The sequence below is a fragment of the Scleropages formosus genome, chromosome 24, assembly GCF_900964775.1.
Source record: "Scleropages formosus chromosome 24, fSclFor1.1, whole genome shotgun sequence".
In the NCBI taxonomy this organism is placed as follows: domain Eukaryota; kingdom Metazoa; phylum Chordata; class Actinopteri; order Osteoglossiformes; family Osteoglossidae; genus Scleropages; species Scleropages formosus.
The window spans coordinates 16,998,231-17,018,691 of record NC_041829.1 but is presented as its reverse complement, the minus strand read 5'-3'; the positions used below and the strand labels follow the sequence as shown (position 1 = coordinate 17,018,691).

Here is a 20,461-nt window from a genome sequence, read left to right as displayed (position 1 = left end):
GTTGTTCCAGTTTTGTCCCATAGTGCAGAGATGCGACTCAGGTAAATTGGTTACTTGAAATTGCCCTTAAAGTCTGACTACATGTTACATCGTTCTGTGTTTGGATAGGTAGATAAATTGCTCGGCATTTACTTAATCCTTACTTCTAAGACTGTTAGTAACCTTTGACAAAGGTGTCAGCTAAATATAACTTTAAAAAAAAACAAGACAAAAAAAAACCCACACTCATCTGCACTGAAGCAAAATGTTTTGAACCCTTGCAGGTTTGTGGCAAGTCAAAGAGACTGAACTATAGCACCATAAAGTCACTAAGAACATTCCAGTAGCTTCCCAACAACCTTTCTGACATAAAAGATCATGAAGAAACCCACACACCGTTGTTAGCGCTGCAAAATATTTTGCACCCCAGACAATAAGGAATGCACTGAATAGATACTGAACAGCAGAATCTTTGAGAGTTAACACAAATGTGCTTTACGATGTGGACCACAGAATGCAAGCAGAAAGCAAGGCACATGGTAGAGTTACAGTCCACTGATGCTGACACACTGCCCATTTCCCATTTGACAGGTTAGGGGAGGGTAGCACAGCTGGAAACCCCACCCCCCACCATCTTGCACACACACAAAATAACCCTACCCCCTTCAGACTCTTCAGCTGGGGCCTACAGTTCACGCAAGGCAGCAGCAGACTAGTATTTTCCCATAGGTTCCAAGTTCTTTTTACCCACCAAATATTTTAGCCAACCTAATAAGGGCAAACTTATTCCAGAGAAATATTGTAAGTCTTGAATGAAATGTGAAAATGTGCTGGTCTGCTAGATTTAAAAAAGTTCTCACTCTAAGCCACACTCAACATTTGTTTTGCATTTAAACAAGCTCAAACAAACCAGTGTGACTGCTAAATTGTTTATTTGAAATAAAAAGCAGACAAAAATCTCTCATTGAGTTGGAGGTGCAGATGGACTTTTTCCACATTAAATCACGTAACAGTCAGAATTAATCAGCATGTTCAAGTTTCCCTTTTACGTAGAGCAGGCGACAGAAAAAGATACTTTTCATCTAAATGTGTAACTGTCACAAATACAGTACAGAACATGTGCCCAAGCTGCAAACTCCTGGGAGGTAAGAGTTTAACGCCTGTTAATCAGCCAACTCAGACACTGAGCATAGTGCTATATAGCAAAGTGAAAATGCAATAAAAGAGTTGAGAAAACTTTGTTACCACCAATGGATTCAATGTAACAAGAACTTGAGTCAGGAAGGCTACCTTACCTAGGCCGTGTGAATCAGTGTTTCTCTTACACAAGGCCTGTTGGTTTGAGCAACCATTGGCTCTAACAGGACTCTGTTGTTCAGGCATCTCCTGTTCTAGAGCTTTCCAAGTCTCCTGGGTCCCCCCACAACCCTTGCACAACTTTGGCAAGCAGCAGTTATAGGGAGGTTGGGGGGGGGGTTGTTCTTGGAGACAATTATCATTCCTACTTGAGCACACAGTAGAAGCACAACAATTTTAATACATACACAGGGAACACAGACAGGAAAAAAAAAGTTTCTTCTCTATCCCATGTTACCTTATTGTCTTTAAACATACAGCAGCAGATCACCATATAGCTCAGGGGTAGGTATTACCTAAAACCTTAACTTTCAGGTCACAGAACACCACACACACACACACACACACACACACACACACACACACACACACGTTATACATGGCAAATGGATCAGCTGTTAATTTGATAGTTGGTACACCTGTAGATGGAGCAGTCAGGGTCTTTTTCTTTCTCAAGGTTATCTCACTACTTATGATCAATAATTCAAAATCCAATGAAAGCTCAAGATCATATTTCAGCATGTCTGGCTGCTGACACTCAACTAATCAGTTATCTTAACACCCATAGTGTGGGCATGCAACAGACTAACTGAAGACATGGTGGGTGCATGAATGGTTATTCAAAACTAAAAGTAATGGTATTTGTATTTAAACAACAACAAATGGCAACAAATGACTCCAAAATACACAGTTTCATACTTTAGTAAGGACAGTGGCTATGTTTTTGATCTACACTTGTCCTCCCTTCTATCTACACAGGCTTTAGAATAAAACAGCTAAAATAGCTATATCTTTCCAGGTGAACATACTATTCATTACCCAAAATAAAACTGCATTTGCAGAGGTAATTTTATCACTGATACATTTTAAAACCTGACCACATTTAACTTCCTTCTAAAATTGCCATTAAAGGTTTTATGCATACTATTATAGTTGGCAACATCAGTATCACTTCAATCATTAATTCAGAATATGTGAAAATGCAGTGGGATTAAGACATCTGTAGCAGTATAAATGCAGTACTGGAGACATTTGTCAATGTGTATCCTGCTGTAGTGCATATCTACATCCCCCTCAAACAGACATTCGTATGGTTAACAGGATTCTGGCATCTGTTTTCTTGCGAAACGCTGATTCAGAGGCACCAGGCATTGTCTGTGTTGTCACTTCAGCACAGTCTCCAAGCACAACAGCAACACATGCCTTATCATGACTTCTAAAATGGACCATCATTGTAAACTAACAGTAAAAGGATAAAAACTGATTATTGTTAAAGTTATTTTTAAAAAAAAAAAAAAACTAAGTCAAATTCACTGGAATTCCAAAGAGGCTTACATTTTACCTGAGGAAAGGAAACATCTTACAGACTCTCCCAACCAAAGCTAAACAGAGGCAAAAACAGGTCAGCTACATTCCTGGGTAATTGTCTATTCAAACATTCATCTAACCAGGCTTTAAGTTAACCATGAAAATATGCACAGGAAAAACACCTATCAGAAAATCAAGTCTCTGCAAAAACTGGAAAACCTGAATTCTTAATTTTAGGAATTAACATGTTATTAGTGCCTTAACATCATCAGCTATGATTTTTTTTCCCCACCTAAGAAGAAATGTGCTTTTCAAAGATGCAAACAAGCAGTCTTGTAGCCATCTGTCCAAAAGCAGATCTAAATAGCACAACCATTTAACCAAGCATTAATGCCACATGTGCTCTCCCCACAGGAGATTTATTAACCAACCCCTCCTCCATTGCTACTGTTGCTACCCTAAATGCAATACAGTACTACAATATACCTCACTAACAAGACCAACCTCATTACTACTATACAAATCAGTTACTGCCAAGTTATTTGTTTTATCAGACAGCAAAATGTATAATGTACAACATAAAATATTAAAATATATAATGTGGCCCAAGATTATTCTAACAATTCAAGTGATACATGGTATTTTTATAGGATAATCTTTTAAGGGGGGGGGGGGGGGGGGGGGGGTTTACTTAAAATTTTCAGCAAATTACCAAACAAATATTCTTTCTTTCAAAAGAGACAACTCCGTGGGAAATAAGCCATTCCCAATTGACTGATGTCATATTTGTGCATGATCCAGATACAAATATGTAGTGGAACAAATGATGAGTGAATCTGCAATATATACTTATTGACCTACTATAAAGTTTGGCTGTGCAACTTCAAAGAGCACATCCAATATGATGGAGAAAATATGGTAATTCCAAAAGGAATAAATTGAGCAAAAATTAAAACAAGCCCAGTATCAGAAACCAAGCACTGTCATAACTACTCCCCCATTTGCCTACACAATCACTGTAAGCCAGACACTTAAACTGCCTCCCAAAGCCTCTACTGCCCAGGATAACCCAGTTCACTCAGAGCTAGGCCTGGTCCAGCAGGCAACAGGACAGCCAGAGCCGTCCATAGGGACAAGTCAGTCCACCCACGGAAAATGGCAGCCCTGCAGATGGGCCCTGTCTCATATCACATCGAGAAGGACTGCCACGCTCCATCGCTCCACTCCTGAATTTTGTGAAATTGCAAGGCAGTCATTGCCCACAGCACTTTTGAGGCCACATTTCTGCTGCCTATTCAAGACCACATGACATGACATTTAATGACCTTTAGCTGGAGCCCAGAGAGGCTTGCCTTACCGTTTCCTTTCTGCTGAAATACCACTTGCAGCTCTGTGAACTTAATGTCTTGCAGCTGTGTTGAAAAATACAAATTCTTGCCGCAACCACACACATCTTTCCTTGAACCAGGTCTGCTCATTTCACTTTTCTAGCCAACATAAACGCACCGTCATGTTTACCGAACAGGCAGAGTCACATTGCCGAAGAAGGGGGATTCTTCTGTTTGATCCCACGCATCCGGGCCTACAAGTTCTGTGACAAACACAGAGAGCCCGAGGCACGTGGGCAGGGCACCTTCATTTGCCTGAAATATCTTTGGATGGGAAATTTGATTGTCGAAACCCTACACACTTTACAATCAGTACCTAAAATGTCATTCATAAACAAGCAGATTTTCAAAAATATTCATTAAAAGAACATATCTTCTAAATTCAGCATCAAACCTAAAAAGTAATGACATAACAAATGTACATTCCTTTTCCCTTAACTCTTAGTCACACTGATCCCTCCCCAGTTAGTGCAGACAGGTTCTATATTTTTTCATAATAAAAAGACAAAAACCAGAGGGGGAGGCATCCAAGTAGGTCTACTCAGGATTCCATAACTCGTGCTCTTGCCCAACAGAGCCTGCCTACATTAAGCCAGCCGGGGCAAGCCCTACAGAGGCAAAGCACTGTCTCACATTGTAGACATATAGAATTAGAAAGAGAGCTTTCTTTTTTTTAAAAAAAAAAAAAAAAAAAAAAAAAAAAAAAACCCCACAGGGTATGTTTTGTTTTTAAAAACCAGAATTTCACAACACCATCCACGTTCTGTAGTTTTGTCCGTGAAGCAAAAAAAAAAAAAGAATTGATAAAAAGGTCAAAGCACTGAAATATAGCACCTAGTAAGCATTAAAAGTTACATAACTGTATTATTTCTTTAAATTAATTAGCAAGCCATGTCTTCCCATTGAAGAATTCCTTGCCAGGCACTTATTTTCAGTGCAACCAAACCAGTAAAAACCAATCACAATTTTCTAAGCACTTAGTACACCTCATGAGTACATTCCTATGGCAGAGATGTCTCGCAGAATTTAAAGAAGCAAACCACTGAATGAACAAAGTACTAATAAAAATCTGCCCACTAATAATAGGAAGCAGGTGATAATTTACATCACATTTACATGTAAATGACAAACGAATAAAATGGACAAAAAAGTGAAGCCTGAACTATTAAATAATAAGCACAGCAATAATCCAGCACGATGAAAACCTAGAAGAAAAAAAAAAAAAAAAAAAAAACCCTCAATACCAAATCACTGTTACACATAAAGCCTTGCCTTTTTTAATCTGAATTTCACACACTGCTCGAGACGTTATATAGCACGGGTAATTTCAAGCTAAGATGCTTCAAAAATGTTGATATTTATCTCAATACTACATTTTAAAGAGTAAAGTTTCTGCCTCTTCATAGGAGACAGACTTCCACCAAGTCACCATGGGCCAAATTACACTAAAGACAACAAGCTTGGAATTAATGGAAACTGATTTTAGAAAGTGGAAATTAAATCTAGTGACATAACACTCCCTCTCAGAAAACCCCAGTCTATTGTAACAATAATGTAAAACATGTCTGATCAGCTTTATGTTTCTTCACATGTAGATGTCCATTGCAACCTCTAAAATAAGAGCAAGATTTTATTTTTGAGATGTGAGCACTCCCAATAACTCCATGGCACAATAGTCCAGCTGGTTGTGGTAAAGCACCTCTCAGTCTGCTAACCACCACTGCAACTTGTATGTATGCATGTTTGTCATCTTTTTTGTTGTTGCTGTCACCTTCTTGGGCATTGTTTTTCCCCCTCTTAAAAATGTCAAAAAGCCTTTATTGTTCATTGAAACCACATGCACCTATAAAGCTTACATTATTTTTAAAATGTATTTAAATTTATATTGCACTACTTTACACACCAATTAGAATGACTAAATATGCAAAACAAAGTTGATTTATTTCAGTCTTATGCCTTAGCTTTTGGTTCTACCTCAAAAAGTCAATATTTTTGGTTATTTAACAGATTTCAGTAAATATCTTTCTTTGCATTTTACATTTATTCATTTAGCTGACTTTTCCTCCAAAGCAGCTTACAATGTAAAGCTACTTACAACTACTTACCCATTCAATGCATCATAAATTGTACTTTTGCTGAGATGTACGTCGCTTTGGACAAAAGCGTCTGCTAAATGAATAAAGTAAATGTAACTTTATATAGCTTTATATATTTTTTCACTGGAGTAATTTTAATGTAAAAACTTTGCTAAAGGGTATTACAGCAATAGATGACATTCAAACAGGCAACCTTTGGATCCAAAGGCAGCAGCTCTAACCACTACACCAACTTCCCTTACCACTTTGAAACAGGAAGCATAATTAATATGGCCATCAATAGTTGAACATGTTTAGTTTGTACTTCAGATTACATTTGTTTCATTTACTTATGGCAGTTTAACAATACAAATGTTGACTTTTTTAAAATTAAAGTGTTCAGTTGAGACTTGCCATAACTTTTCCCTCTCATTTACATTTTCTATGGCTGAAAGTATTTCTCTTATCCGATCATTTGATTAATCACCAGGATAATTAGAGTAATCGGTTTCACAATAATCAAGTTATAGCACTAACTGTAAACAGCAAAACATTGTTAACACTGACTACCTTAAAAAAAACCCTTAACATTAAAATTTGCTTGGAACTTCTCTAAGCTCAGGTGTAAATACAGAGCCTAGATTAGGCAAGTAAAGGCCACAGTGGTTGAACAACAATCGACAAAGTCTTGTTACAAAAGCGGTACAAAAATCTTGTTAGAGCACAAAGTAATAAGAAAATATGCAACTCTCTGACTCCTGCAGTTATGGGATAACCTCTTTTATTTAGTCAAAGGAAAAAGAGTAAAACGTGGGAAAAATGTATGAGGAAGGAGAGGTCCCTGTGGGCCCGTTGGCCCTCAGTGCGCACCGCTAAATTACCCCACAGCACTGCAGTACTGCCAAGCCCAGCTGGCCACGCCACAGTGATGTGGCGCAGGCACCTTACCTTGGCGGGAAGTGCCAATGTACCCGATCACGTGAAAGTGCCCTTTGGAGAACCAGGGCCTCAGGGGAGCTGCTGACAAAGGAGGAGACAAGGAATTGCAGAAGCAAACAGAACGTCAGATGAATTGCCCAGAAAGGACGTTAGATTCAGCCGAGAGCAATTCCCATCCTACTGCTGCAACAAGAAAGGGCAAAAGCAAGATATTTTGTCCTTTTACAAAACGTAATATGTATACCAAAAACATCTAGAGCAAAAAACCCTCATGAAAATACACAGAAGCCTTAAGGGGAGAAGAAAAAAAAAGGGCACTTTTTTTTTTTTTTTAGATTGCGAGTTTCCCTGAACACAGGACCTCAACTGCAAATGCCTGAACTTCTTAGACATCTCCAATTTTGTAATAACTGAAATGTGCCAATTTTTCCCTCCTTACTAAATGCCACGCAAAATAAAATCTCCAAAATACATGCTTACCTTCTTTGCAATTTACATCTTCACATTAAAATTCAGTTCATTCACATACTTCCTTAAGAGGCCTTAGTACACTTAAAATTTGATCACAAAACACAGGATGAGATATTCCCTGTTCAAACTTTTAGGGTAAATTCAAGCATTACTTCTCTTCTGATATCTGTGTGTAGCAGACATGAAAACAGAAGCAGCCCTTGGGCTTTTATTGCAACACTGATTCCTTTATCCACCACCTCAAAACTCCTTGAGCATTTACCATATCAGCAAAACCCACAAGAAAACACTACCCACATTATCACGTAATCTGTAATTGTATCCAACTGAGTGCATCGTTGAATTAAGAAGCTTTCTCATAAGCATATATATGCACAAAAAATGACCGAGTGAGACATCTCTTACCACACCATAAGCAGTACTGTAATTTAAAGTAGGGGAGAGAAATAAAACCTGAAGCACCAACCTTAAGTCAATCATTGTTGAAAAATCAATAATCCTATTTATGCACCACATACACTACAGTGTAAAATGATGCATTAGAATATGTATAGAGAATCAGTGTTACAATTCCATAAATATAATTTCCATCCCCTGGAAAAATTCTTAAAGCTAATTACTGTAAAGCATGAGTGCAAGACACTAACCACAACAGCTACATCTTGATTGGCCGGTTCTTAGCGCACCGCCTATCAGATTATTTCACCTTGCTTATCTCCCCATGGTAGGTAGTTTATTATTGTCACACTAATGCTCATTAGTTCCCAGAAAGACAGCTCTCCAAGAGGGAAAATGTAGGTCTACTTTTTAAAATTAAATACGCTTAACACTATTAATCAGACAGAATGTCTTATTTTCCTAACATGTTAATGAACTTTAATGACAGAATGCATTAGGCGACAATCCACTGAAGGATGAACGGGCAGATCCATGGATACCATTTTACAGCTAACAAAACAATGACACCATTTTTAACCCCCTACTGGGCAGCCCCACTACTAGCTAATATATCGGCAAGAGTAGTTCCAGACCAGAATGCCTGTACCCTTACAGGCACAAAGCCAACACCTTTACTTCTAACACTCTGGTCGAGCCCGGAGGAGTCCAAGGGTCACAAAGATTGTACTGTTCCCTCGCAAAACCACCAGCAGCCAGCCATGACTGCTCCATCCTATTAAGATGGCCTTCGGGGACCTCCCTTCACACAAACACAGACAACATCCTGTGCCACAGTTCAAAGCATCAGCTGCAAAGCTTCCAAACATCACATTGTATTGAGCTCTTCGATCACCATGTATCCTCAGATTGTACCAGCACTGCTGAGATTTTTATTTAAAAAAAAAAAAAAAAAAAAGATTATTAACAACAACAACAACAACAACAACAATATCCTGGTTGCACTTAATATAGTCTGCCAAAGGAGAATATAATCTCAGGACAATTATTTGGCAACAGGCAACATCAAACCTGAATACAGAGCTGTCGACTGCAGCTCAGTCAAGGTCTATAGAAGGGTCTTATAGCAGCAACCACCAAGCACGGATTCAACAACAGTACCCTCAGCACTGTACAGGGCTGCATACAAAGAAGAACCATAAAATGGAATTTGATCAGAGAAGCATAAGCCAGTCATGGTTTCACTCAGCCAATACATCTCACATCTGAAAGCCCATTTAAAATCAGAACAAAGCAACCTTTCTCTCAACCATGCAAAAACACACATTTCTTGCCAAAGCATCATATCAAAAGAAGAAACTCAAAATCACCAAAACTATCAACAAAGTTATGTGGAAACACAATTATATTCATCATTAAAATCATTGCTCAGTTCTGGACTGAAAATCCTTTATTGGCTCAAAACAAGTCTGTGGATAAAACCTTCATGCCTTCTTGACATATTGCCATGAAAAGTGTGACATTCAGCAGCCTGGTGTAACACTGTGCAGCTACACATTACTCTCACAGTGCAAACATCCTCTCAGCTTTACTTTCATTATAAGCAGATGAGAAAATTACAGTCTCCCCACCCATGTTTCTGTTGTCATCATATTGACAACATGCAATAAATTAATCAGACTGGTAACTACATCAGGTTGTTTGGCTTTGTGGTTCAATTTCACCTACGTGGGGTAAATGCTGGAAAATCACTGTTACCACTGAGGGCAGAAAAACCTTGAGCTCCTCTTTTAAAATAAATAAATAAATAAATAAATAAATAAATAAAGAAAGAAATAAAATAAACCCTTAAAAGCATGTTTAAGGGCTGAATTATAACTTAGTGTGAAACCTTAATTCACAATCACTAGTGCAAAATGTTATACCTTTCAATAGCAGAAAAAAAACATTATTTGGCTACAAAAAAGAGGTTATGGAGAATTATTTCAATTATTTTATGCACACAAATCTTATAATTGTCTGCTTTTTTCTTCATGCCTCTTCCTAACGAGCCTTTAATCACTTGCTATGCATTTGTTATGTCCTCAGTTGAGGACAGAAGCATTGCATTCCCCTTGGGAGGCTACATGGGCATTAAAAGAAACCTTTATACCCAAAGAAATTTCCTAGAACCATCAATTGTAGCACATTGTCATGCAAACCCTGCTGTGCTGTTTTCAAACCATTTAAACATAGATATTTGCATGAGAATATCAATATGTTCCCTAATAATCATGTTTTTATACTGAGAGCTCCCCCCTGCTCTGTGATGATTAAGTGCTTTGCTCATTTGAATACGTCAATGATTTAATTTTTCGCATCTCGCTTCAGATACGGAGATCTCCATTGACACAACAAGGAAAAGGCAGTCTGGTCTGCAGATCACGCTGCGCCTTGGCAGAGCCTCAAACATCTGCTAAAGGTCAAGTTTCCACTGTATGGATCCAATCAGCAGAGCCCATAGAACACTCCCAGTGCTGCAAGAAGTTCTAAACAAAGAATACTGTTTCACATAAGAAAGGAACCTTGCCCCACATTTAAAGAGAACTCATGTTACAGAGAGACTGACCCTGAGGCAGATAACCTTCAGGACACCACATGTTTCTAGACACTGAGAACCGGAAAAAAAACTTCAACATGAATTTAAGCTCTGTTAAGTATCTGAATCAAACGCCTATGCTCAGACTTGAACCAAATTATGTCCTGAATGGAGTGTTGTGTATTTCACACAGCCGTCTGCAGTCATCAAAAAAGGGGGAGAAAAAAAAAATTCTGAAAACTTGAGAAATGTCTGGAGAGACCTTTCTGAACTATACAACTAAGAGCTGAAAAGACTTTAAAAAGGTAAGCAGCGAATTAAATGGTTCCCAACAATGAAACTATCGTAACAGTAAAGTTAAAAGTACCAAGTAAATATCAAAACAGTCCAAATTTCAATGCAAAATTTAAACAAAACAATCCACAGTAGAGGCTCAGATTCCAATTCCAGAATCAAAACCGATGTGCCAAACCAGAAAAGTAAAGCCATTCACTTATTACTGGAAGAAATTTGTACTGTGATGCAACTAACATGTATATAAAAAAAAATTAAGACTGAAAATGCATAGTACTCATAAGGTACATAAACAGCCATTTAAAAAAAATCTAATAGGAACAAATTTTTTTTAAAAAAAGTGAACATTTAAGACATGAACTGAACTGACACTAGGAGGGAACGATGAACCTAACTGCCACACCTCCAGTTAGTAACAAAAATAAAGAGCTGTCATGTCATAAAACATATTTCCACTCACACACTTTCTACCACTAAGTCACAAAACTACTACTATTTTGAGCAGGACTACTTAAGTCAAGGTGTCTTCCTTTCTAGAAACCAGTTTGAGTTTGAAGGCATCCAGACATCTCCTACTGGGCTACTCTTTCAAGGTGTGTCAGCATCAGAAAGCACAGTCTCACTTGTGGGTGTTGCCTTCTCATGCCTGAGGCGCAACAAACCAAATAAATGCACCAGTCGACAGCGTCTGTCAGATCCTGCCAAAGTGCCTGACAACCAAGACAAGTTAAAAGGCAACAACCCGTGCACTCATTTGTTTTTCAGATGTGCTTTTCACATGTCCTGCTTTAACTCTGCCACTGACACGGGACAAAAGCAGGAGAGTTATAGCACTTATTGGGAATGAAGAAAATTCCACTTTCCACAACATCAAACACTGGAATTTTAATTAAGAGCTCTTCGATGATTCAAACAGGGGAGAAAAAAAAATGTAAAAATGACATAAAACTGAACAGTCCATAATTACTTTTGACTTCTTTATCCCACTAAGTTTCACTTTAGTCCTCACCTAACTACTGCCCTGAGGTGACGGGACTTAACTTGCCTCTGACCCAGTTTCTTCTCAAGTGTAAGTCTGCAGCCTTCCCATGTCGACGTAAATAAGCTGTTAATGCCAGCACTGCTGGCGCTGAGGAGAGTACACAAGCCCTGCTTCTCCACGTCACTACTTAACCACAATGCATGCTCTGCTTCAGAATACAAGTCCATTTATTTTATTTGCTAAAGTATGCACTAAAAACGAAGATACAGTTCAGTCTAAACAAAAGACATCTGGTTCTACTTGGAGCCATATTTAACAAAAAGCATCAGAGAATCATACAAAGAGATAGCACTGGAAGTCTGGAGCATCTCAAATGTCAATTTCATCTCCAGAAATGATGACTAACAGCATTTGTGTTATGCAGCTGACCGCTTGTACTCCTGGACAAAGAGGAAATGGCTCTCCAGCAGCATTTAGCAGAACTGTTGCCAGTGTAGGTGTGTTAGAGTTTTTCAAAAAAATTGGGTTCCATTTGAAGGAACTTCTTTGAGGCAAAGAAAGGCAGAAGGGAAAATTTAGTATTTGCATTATGTCAAAGTATACTGCTTTATTAGAATTTGAGAACTGAAAAACATACAGCCATACTGTATCAGTACAAATATTATATTTCTCACTTTCAAATTTCAGCACCTATATCCAAAAGCAACTCAGTTACATCACAGAGATTGTCTATGAGTGAGACAAACAGAATTATGTATTCTCACTCAGGTCTAAATCTGTGTAGAAATGCAAGCATACGTACACTCAGATACATAGTCTGTCAAAGGGCCAGTTTCCTGAAACTTGAGTTTATCTGTCTTTGTAACCAAATGTTGCATACCTAAAGAGCTTGAGGTAATCCCCAGCAAAATGGCAAATATGGCACAAAAATAACAAAAGAGCAAAAATAATATCTATGGTGTTGATATGAACAGGAGCTGTTATTTACATGGCTAAACTGCTGTTGCTATGGGATGCTGCTCAGCCATTGGTGTGCAGAATACACTTCTGCTGCTGTCAGTCACCGCTAAAGGGTTAAAGTAAGCTTGCTTGCTTCAATTTTGTTGTCTCTTAATTGTGCTACATTTAACTGCACTCCTCCCTGCACACTACCATCATATCCACACTTGTCAAAAGAACAGTTGTATATTATTTGCACTACTGCTTGAGAATGCAATCCTGTTTATTATTTGCACATGGTGACAGTTTTGTATATTACTGTCATGTCTTTCACTGTCTTGTATATAGTCATATTAGGTTTCATGTTTAGGGCTGAACCACAACCAATCTGAGTATGATATGCAAGATGTATTAAATAGCCCTGAGTATATGTAAGAGAAACACTATAAGTTACCTTAGCAAAATGCATAGTTAACTACAGTTATGAAGGTACAAAACCAAAGTAGAACAGATCAATGCTTCAAATTTAAGGCAACCATTTCCAACTATTAACCACTGCAGCGTAACACTAAATAAAATGCAGATGCTATACTGAAGAGGATATATACTACAGCATTTCAACAGCCGATTTCATTAGGGTTATTATATAAACAAAGCCTGAAACAATAAGTAAAACTGACTGCAACAATCAGGCAACAAAACTCCTTCCTGACAGAACATTTCAAAATGAAAATGCTCCCACAAAATCGTTGCAGCAGAATGATTACAAAACGCAGCACATGACCTTATTGATGTACTTCCTATTACCTTACATTATTTAAACGACATGTAAAATCATGGAAATATATACACTATACCACAACTGTGAATCATAGTACCATGTCACTGGTGAAGGGAATTTCTTCACAGTCATGCAATCACTGTTAAATCTCCACATAGAATTTCTTTCACTAACCATTTATAAACAAGAGCTACAATTACTAATGGGTAATCCTAAGTGTCTGGTTGGTAGTTTCACCCAATTTCATTCGGGGCTAATAAAGTTTTTTCTTTCCAAAACACTTGGACTCCAAAGAGTCATGCTCAGCAGGGGAATAGAAAGGTCTTCTTCTGACCCAGGTTCCATATTTTTAAATATGGTTTTCCAGAATCTAAACTACAACATTCCTCTTCACCTCTAAATTATAAGAAAATTTTTAATAGAGATTTGGCCCAGAATATTCTGAAAAACACATATAAAAAAATTATATGTATATGCTTTTCTATTGGACCAGCAAGCCATTCAATACAAGGTATGAAGTTAATAACTGCAAACAATTGTGCACATCCAGACACCACCTTGAAGACACACTCACATTAACACTGAACTTATATATGGTACAGTCAATAAGTTGACTGTACCACACATTAAAATATGCTTAAAAGTAGTAAAAGGAAGTCTACTTAAAAATGAAAGAAAGCAAAAGAAAGTCTACTGAAACTGAATTGCAAAACCTTTTTATTGAATTTTGGATTTGTCTAGAAACCAACTGTGATAAACATAGCATCTGTTACAAAACAGGAATAAAAATGAACAGTGTGTTGCTATAATGTGAATGAGCAGAATCTTAATGCCTTTGGACTCATCATTCCAGTTTCCAAACTGGAAAATTGTGAAGATGTCGACATTAATGGGGTGGGGGTAACAACTCAAACACAAACAGCTGAGCACATCTTGTGAGCCAGGGGTCTGACCCAGCCACCCACTGTTAACCTCAGCCTACCAGCACAGAATGAAACGCTCTAATACTAAAAACACCTATCAGATTAAAAGGTGAACCAGTGTAGCAGAAGAAAACAACCAGGTATGTGTATTGTCACATGAAAACACAGATATTAGTCTTGCATTATGTTTATAATATTTATATGTTCAACTATTTTCTCAACTGATTTATGGTTTGTGCAGAGAACTGTACTTTAATCAAGGAATACATACCAAAAACTTCAGTGGATGCACAGTAAATAATATTGTAAAATCAGAATGCATCTTTCATACTTTGCTGTTGCAATAATACATATTTTATTTAAAATATATAATAGTAGCAAAGACTTTGTGGACAAAATATACTGCAGCTCCACAGGCTTACTGCTTCAAAGCTGGAGGAAAACAGTTGCTGCACTATCCTGAAAATAATGGCAATTTAGCTATTTTTATGTAATCATAAAATAATTTCAATAATTCCACATAAAAACTTTGAACATCTTCAACGGTTTCCCCTAACACTATGTTGTAGTGGGACAGATAGTAGTGTAGTGGTTAGAGCTGCTGCCATTGATTACCACCTTCAGCTGTAGTACCCTTGAACAAGGTACTTACCCTAAAATTGCTCTGGTTAAAATAACCCAGTTGTATAAATGAGCAAATAATTGTAAGAAGCTTCACATTGTAAATCGCTTTGGAGAAATTGTCAGCTAACTTAATAAAATGTAAATTTAGTAGGGGAGGGGAGACCAAAAGACCATCTAAGTCTCAGGCTACCCATTTATTTTTCAATCTACAAGGTATTAATTCATCCACAGTGTCTTGAAATCTTGTTTTAAAAAAATTAAGTGATTACAGCTAGGGCATTATATTTACTATACATTAAAAATTCTGAATGTACTGCTATCTGAAGTTTGACAAAAGCCTTCAAAAATTTAAATTTTACCTTAAGATTTAATTACACAACCACAAGTTCATTTGATTAATTTTAACCGTTGAGTATGAGTTTACAATAAATATATTAGTCATCACAAGATAAAAAAAAAAAGTAATTGAAAGTACAGATTTTTTTTCCTTCAAACATACCATCTCATCTACATAACTGATTCCACAGCCCAGCGACAACATAGACTTTAAATACAGAAAATTCTCCGTGTTGATTTCTGCTGATTACCTCTGCTTCAGTGGTTGAGCTCAGACCACATGCCAAAACAAACCAGAAACACTACACAGTACACATACATTGTGACAATAGGACAGCCAATTGCATTAATAAGAGTCCACAAAAACGTTGCAGTTTTACCCGGTTCTGAACCAGCGGAAAGAAAATGTACTTAAAACTTTTCTGTTCCTTGCGGTTGGATAGCAAAACCAACCAAAAATATAGTCCCCAAAAACTATTTGTTTACTTGTTTTTAGGAATCGTTGACAGTTAAGATTGAAAATACTTGGCTATGTATATATGAGGAAATGCGTTTTTGAAAATACACACGAACATATAAACAACGTGACATTGTTTTTTTAAGCGGAAAATCGCAGAAACTAAGCATTATTGGTTAACTGTACTTACTGTACTGCTGTCTAAATACGCATAATTTTGTATTTACAAAAGATGTAAGTACAATCAGGTATAATTAGTGGCACCCGAAAGTGCTGAGGAGTGTGTTGTACTGTGACAAATTCGCACCTTTGTTTTGAGCCCAAACTGCACAGGTGACAAGTTCACAATACTGTTCCATGACGGGAAAAAAAAAAGAAAAGAAAATCATCTTCTTTGAAATGTTACACTCGCTAAATTAAACATAAAAGTGTTCTACATGGTTTACAACTCAGGAGTGGCAGTGCAACGAGCGAGGAATGTCGAGGGATTGGGAGGTCGAGTCTATATGCAAGAGATATTAAAAACTGTAAAAATACAGTTTTTTTCCAACAAATACATGGTTAACACTTTTACCTCACATGAAGCTTCGTGTTTGCTTTGCTAAAGTGAACCAGCACTCAATACTGTTGGTCTATTTAATAATAATAATAATAATAATAATAGTATTTATGTTCACAACTGAAATTTTCCTGACGGGATAATAAATCATGTTTCTGAAACAAACACAACGACGACTGTCAAAACTCTCTCCGCTCGTTGCTTTCGTCATTTCTATTAATAATTCTTGTATTTTCTTTCACAAAAAAGTCTCTCAGCTGCTGCGTTTAAATAACGTTCAAAAGACGATCGCAACCCGGCCGGCCAGCCAGCCGTGTTCAGCTGCCTCAGAAAAGACATTTTCTGCTTTAATAACAGCAACCAGCCGGCTCTTCGCTAAAATAGCACATGCGGTGATGTAAAGAAAATTATATTTTTTGTATGAAGCAAAACTGCATTGTTATTAGCCTGGTAAAAGGCTACATTTGTCAGACTGAAGGGAACCGTCGTCTTACCGTAAGGTCCCTGTCCTCGTTGCTGCGGTGGGAGACCGCGCGGATGACGCCGGCGCGCCACCGCCAGCGCCCGATCTCCGCGAGCTCCGGCGGCTCCTCTCCGCTCACGCAGAGGAAGCGCTTCCCGACCATCTCCGGGCGCGCTTCCACCGCCATGGCCTCTCACTGCTGGCAGTGGAGAAAAACAACCCCCCTTGCAAACTTTAAAAAAAAAAAAAGAAAAAAAAAAAAAAAAAAAAAAAAAAAAAAAGAAAAAAAACACCAACGCCCTACCGAGCTGACATTTACTAACACGGAACGGCGTTTAAGAACCGAAGAAAGGGAAAACAAAAAAAATGAGGGATTTCACCCTTTTGCGTGTCGAGCGCAACCCGGGGGATTTAAATTTCTTTCAATCACCACCCGCGGACGGTCACTGCTTTACCTCCGTGAAACTGAACGCCGAGGCGCAGCACTGCAAAGCGCACGGCTCGTATCCCTCCGCCCCCGCTGAAGCACGCCGCCGTGCAAAACCGCAGCGGGCAGACTTTCTGCGTCCGCCAGACACACATTCATTCTCTACTTTTTTTCCCAGTACCAGACTATTAAGAAATAGCACCCTGTCCTCATCGCCAGTGATCACAAGCTGCTTAAAGGAGAATTATACCAACGCTAAATGTCAAATTTCATTTGAATTCTGAAATTCAGGAAGAGTGTATTTTTTTTTCCCTTGTATTTTGCTGTTAGGAATATGCTTTGAAAGCACCTAGAAAGTGAAAAAAATCCTGAATGCATTTGTATGTCTCTATGATCTCTGTATTGTCCTTTTTTATTGCCCAGGCTCCCTTATTAATGCTGCTGCACTGTTGGGGAATCAATTATGTTTTGTGCGCTATTGTGTGTTCTCCTCAGTGGTTTATTGCTACCCCTGAGGGTGACCTTATGGAGTGCTCTGTGATGAGGATAAAGGGTGGGATGTTGTATGTAAAACATGTCCACTGAAGGCAATCAGCCTTGTGTCACCTTCAGGTCACCACAGTAGATGGAGAAAGAAATCCTCTGGGTGACAGAACCACAAATCACTTTGTTCCACCGATGGTTGCTAAGATGTGCCCGGGCACACACACTCTCCTCTACACTGGAAAACAAAGTAATGTGAGTGATCCAGAAATTCATCCGCTAGAACACAACCAATTTCAATCAGTCATAGCAGCAGCAGTCTTATAAAGCAATGCCTTTAGAATGTACGCACAGAAGTTGCCTACTGAGATTTGCATATCGGAAATGATTTCAGTATACTAAGCGAATTATGCAAGTGTCAGTAATTACTGCAGAGTTATTGAATAAATTCATTGGACACCGAACATTTTTTTACATTTCTTTGTACTAAATTAAACGGAACTTTAAGATGAAGAATTATACATGATCAAATGGGATGTGTTGAATCTCACAGCGAAAGCTACAGAATGCACGTCAGTGTATTCTGGAATACCATTGAGGTGTTTTATTACTTATCATCTTCATTAATCCTTAAATCTATTTGGCAGATCCATATTTCTGTTGTGCACTGCTGTGGTCTGTCTCTGCTGCTGTGACAATGGAAGCGAGGGAATTTCCCTGGGCTGCAGACATGTTCATGAATAACAACAAGATTAGCAAGAGTCCACAACTCGCAGACGTCATCTGTTGCCAAGTGCATTCCACTACATGTGGGAAAAAGGCTTTTGCCTGGTGGAGACACGCATCAAAACAACACAGATCGAGAGCTTAACTCAATCTCCATTTTATCCGCCCGTGTTACGGACAACAGGACAACCTACATCACGTTAAAAGGATGCTTTCTAAGATTCTCAGAGCTCAGGTAATTAACGCAAAAAAGATTGTTAGGTTCCGCTTCCGTTTTTCCAAAATTTTGTTTGTGCTCATGAATACATGAACTGCATCTACACCTGACAGCATCAAATAGTACAATGTACGCACTGATGGTTCTGTCATTATGCCTTTTTATATAGTCTTAATAGACTCAAACAGTTAATCTTATGTTTACATGTTCATGCTATTAATGTATTTGTCGTTCTGTAATTGAGTCACAATCTGAACATAAAGAAAATGTAAAAATATGAAATATGGACTGCTCTGTTGTACAGTCTGTCGTTGGAGTACAGCAAGCCCTGTGACCGAGGCTCACGTCTAGATTAGGTCATGTGAAATTGGATGCTGTGGCTCTGATCCAAGGGTGGACATTAATCTCCCTCTGAAAATCCCTTGCCCTTATATTATTTGACACAAGGCCCCACACTCCCCACTCCCTATAACTGTCCCATGTCTTTCAGAAGGAGTTCAGTGAACAGAACACTCTCATTTTCAATATTTGAACAGATCACCCTTGGGACACGATATTTATTTATACTGATGTGATATCTGAGTGGACGCTACGACTAGTAGTAATCTGTAAGAAGAAAATATAAAGCAAACAGAAGTCTGGCAAACAATGGCTAAAAATAACCTGTAGTTGTATACTGAACTATTTTAGTAAACACAGATACACATAGATATATACTGATATACTGTAAATTCAGAGGACCAGTAATGGCTAAACATCAAGATCTGAAATAATGTCTTATAAACTAAGGCTTTTTAAAAAGTACATGTAAATTAAAATCATAATGAGACTTTGTTGGCAGTATTTTTTGCAAATAATTGAAAGGTAAATATTCTTGCAAGAGCTGAAACGCCTAGGTTCGTGTCACAGCACAAATCTCGTACCAATCATTTGTTGCTATGGCAACTGGATGAGAAGCCCAGTTTTCATTGGAGGAGGCTGTAACATTATTATTATTATTATAACTTTATAATAATACAGTTAGGGCTGTTATCTGTATTACTAATGGTACTTTACTGTAGCAACAACAATCATAGCTGTCTGGAAGTATTTTTAATGATCGCATTTCATTCTGAATTGCTAGGCTGAAGAGATATGCATGCCATTTTTATATTCAATTTTTCTTGAACATTTTTCTAAAAGACGAATTAAACAAATCAAATGTGTCTCATCTGTATCTGAAATGCAAATGGCAAGGAAGGATATCGAATTTGCTAGAAAATGACAAGACCAACCCAAACACAGCAAAACTCTAAATGTTTACATCTTTTGTCGTGAACGCAAAGGGGACGTCAAAATAATACCAGTAAATTGCATTTTTTGACAAAATTTCTCTTGGGTGGAGCCCTCGTACTTATTTATTAAATGATTCACAGTAATGTAATTCAGATCAGATGTATCCATTAGTTCACCGATGCAGTCAATGTGGTATACCTGATGAAGACATGAAGATAAAGTGACTTTGGTACTATTTTTATCTGGAGGCTGACCTTATTTTCATAAACAACTTTCTCTTTCATGGCAGGGGCCACGGTTTGTGCTCAAATTTTCATCATTACCATTCCTTCGGTCAACGTCAACCGCGCTGCAGTACCATGGCATACGTTTCCACCAATCAGGACTCGGGATCGCGTCGTAAACACAAAATCCACCCAATCAGACGAAGCAAGGGGCAGCGCTTCCTGGCTGACGGATCTGTGACGTCACATTGAGCAGACGTT

The 20,461-nt window shown here is 38.1% G+C and overlaps 1 protein-coding gene across 3 annotated transcripts in view; it reads right to left on the bottom strand.

Moving 5' to 3' along the window:
* jmjd1cb (jumonji domain containing 1Cb) overlaps positions 1–17,307 on the bottom strand; it is an 86,127-nt gene extending 68,820 nt beyond the window's left edge. For all 3 annotated transcript variants that reach the window (XM_029248611.1, XM_029248612.1, XM_029248613.1), the window contains exon 1: positions 16,880–17,307. In XM_029248611.1, the coding sequence (XP_029104444.1) occupies positions 16,880–17,035 (156 nt within the window). In that variant the 5' untranslated portion in view covers positions 17,036–17,307. The remainder of the gene's footprint in view (positions 1–16,879) is intronic.
* Between the last annotated feature and the right edge of the window lie 3,154 nt (positions 17,308–20,461).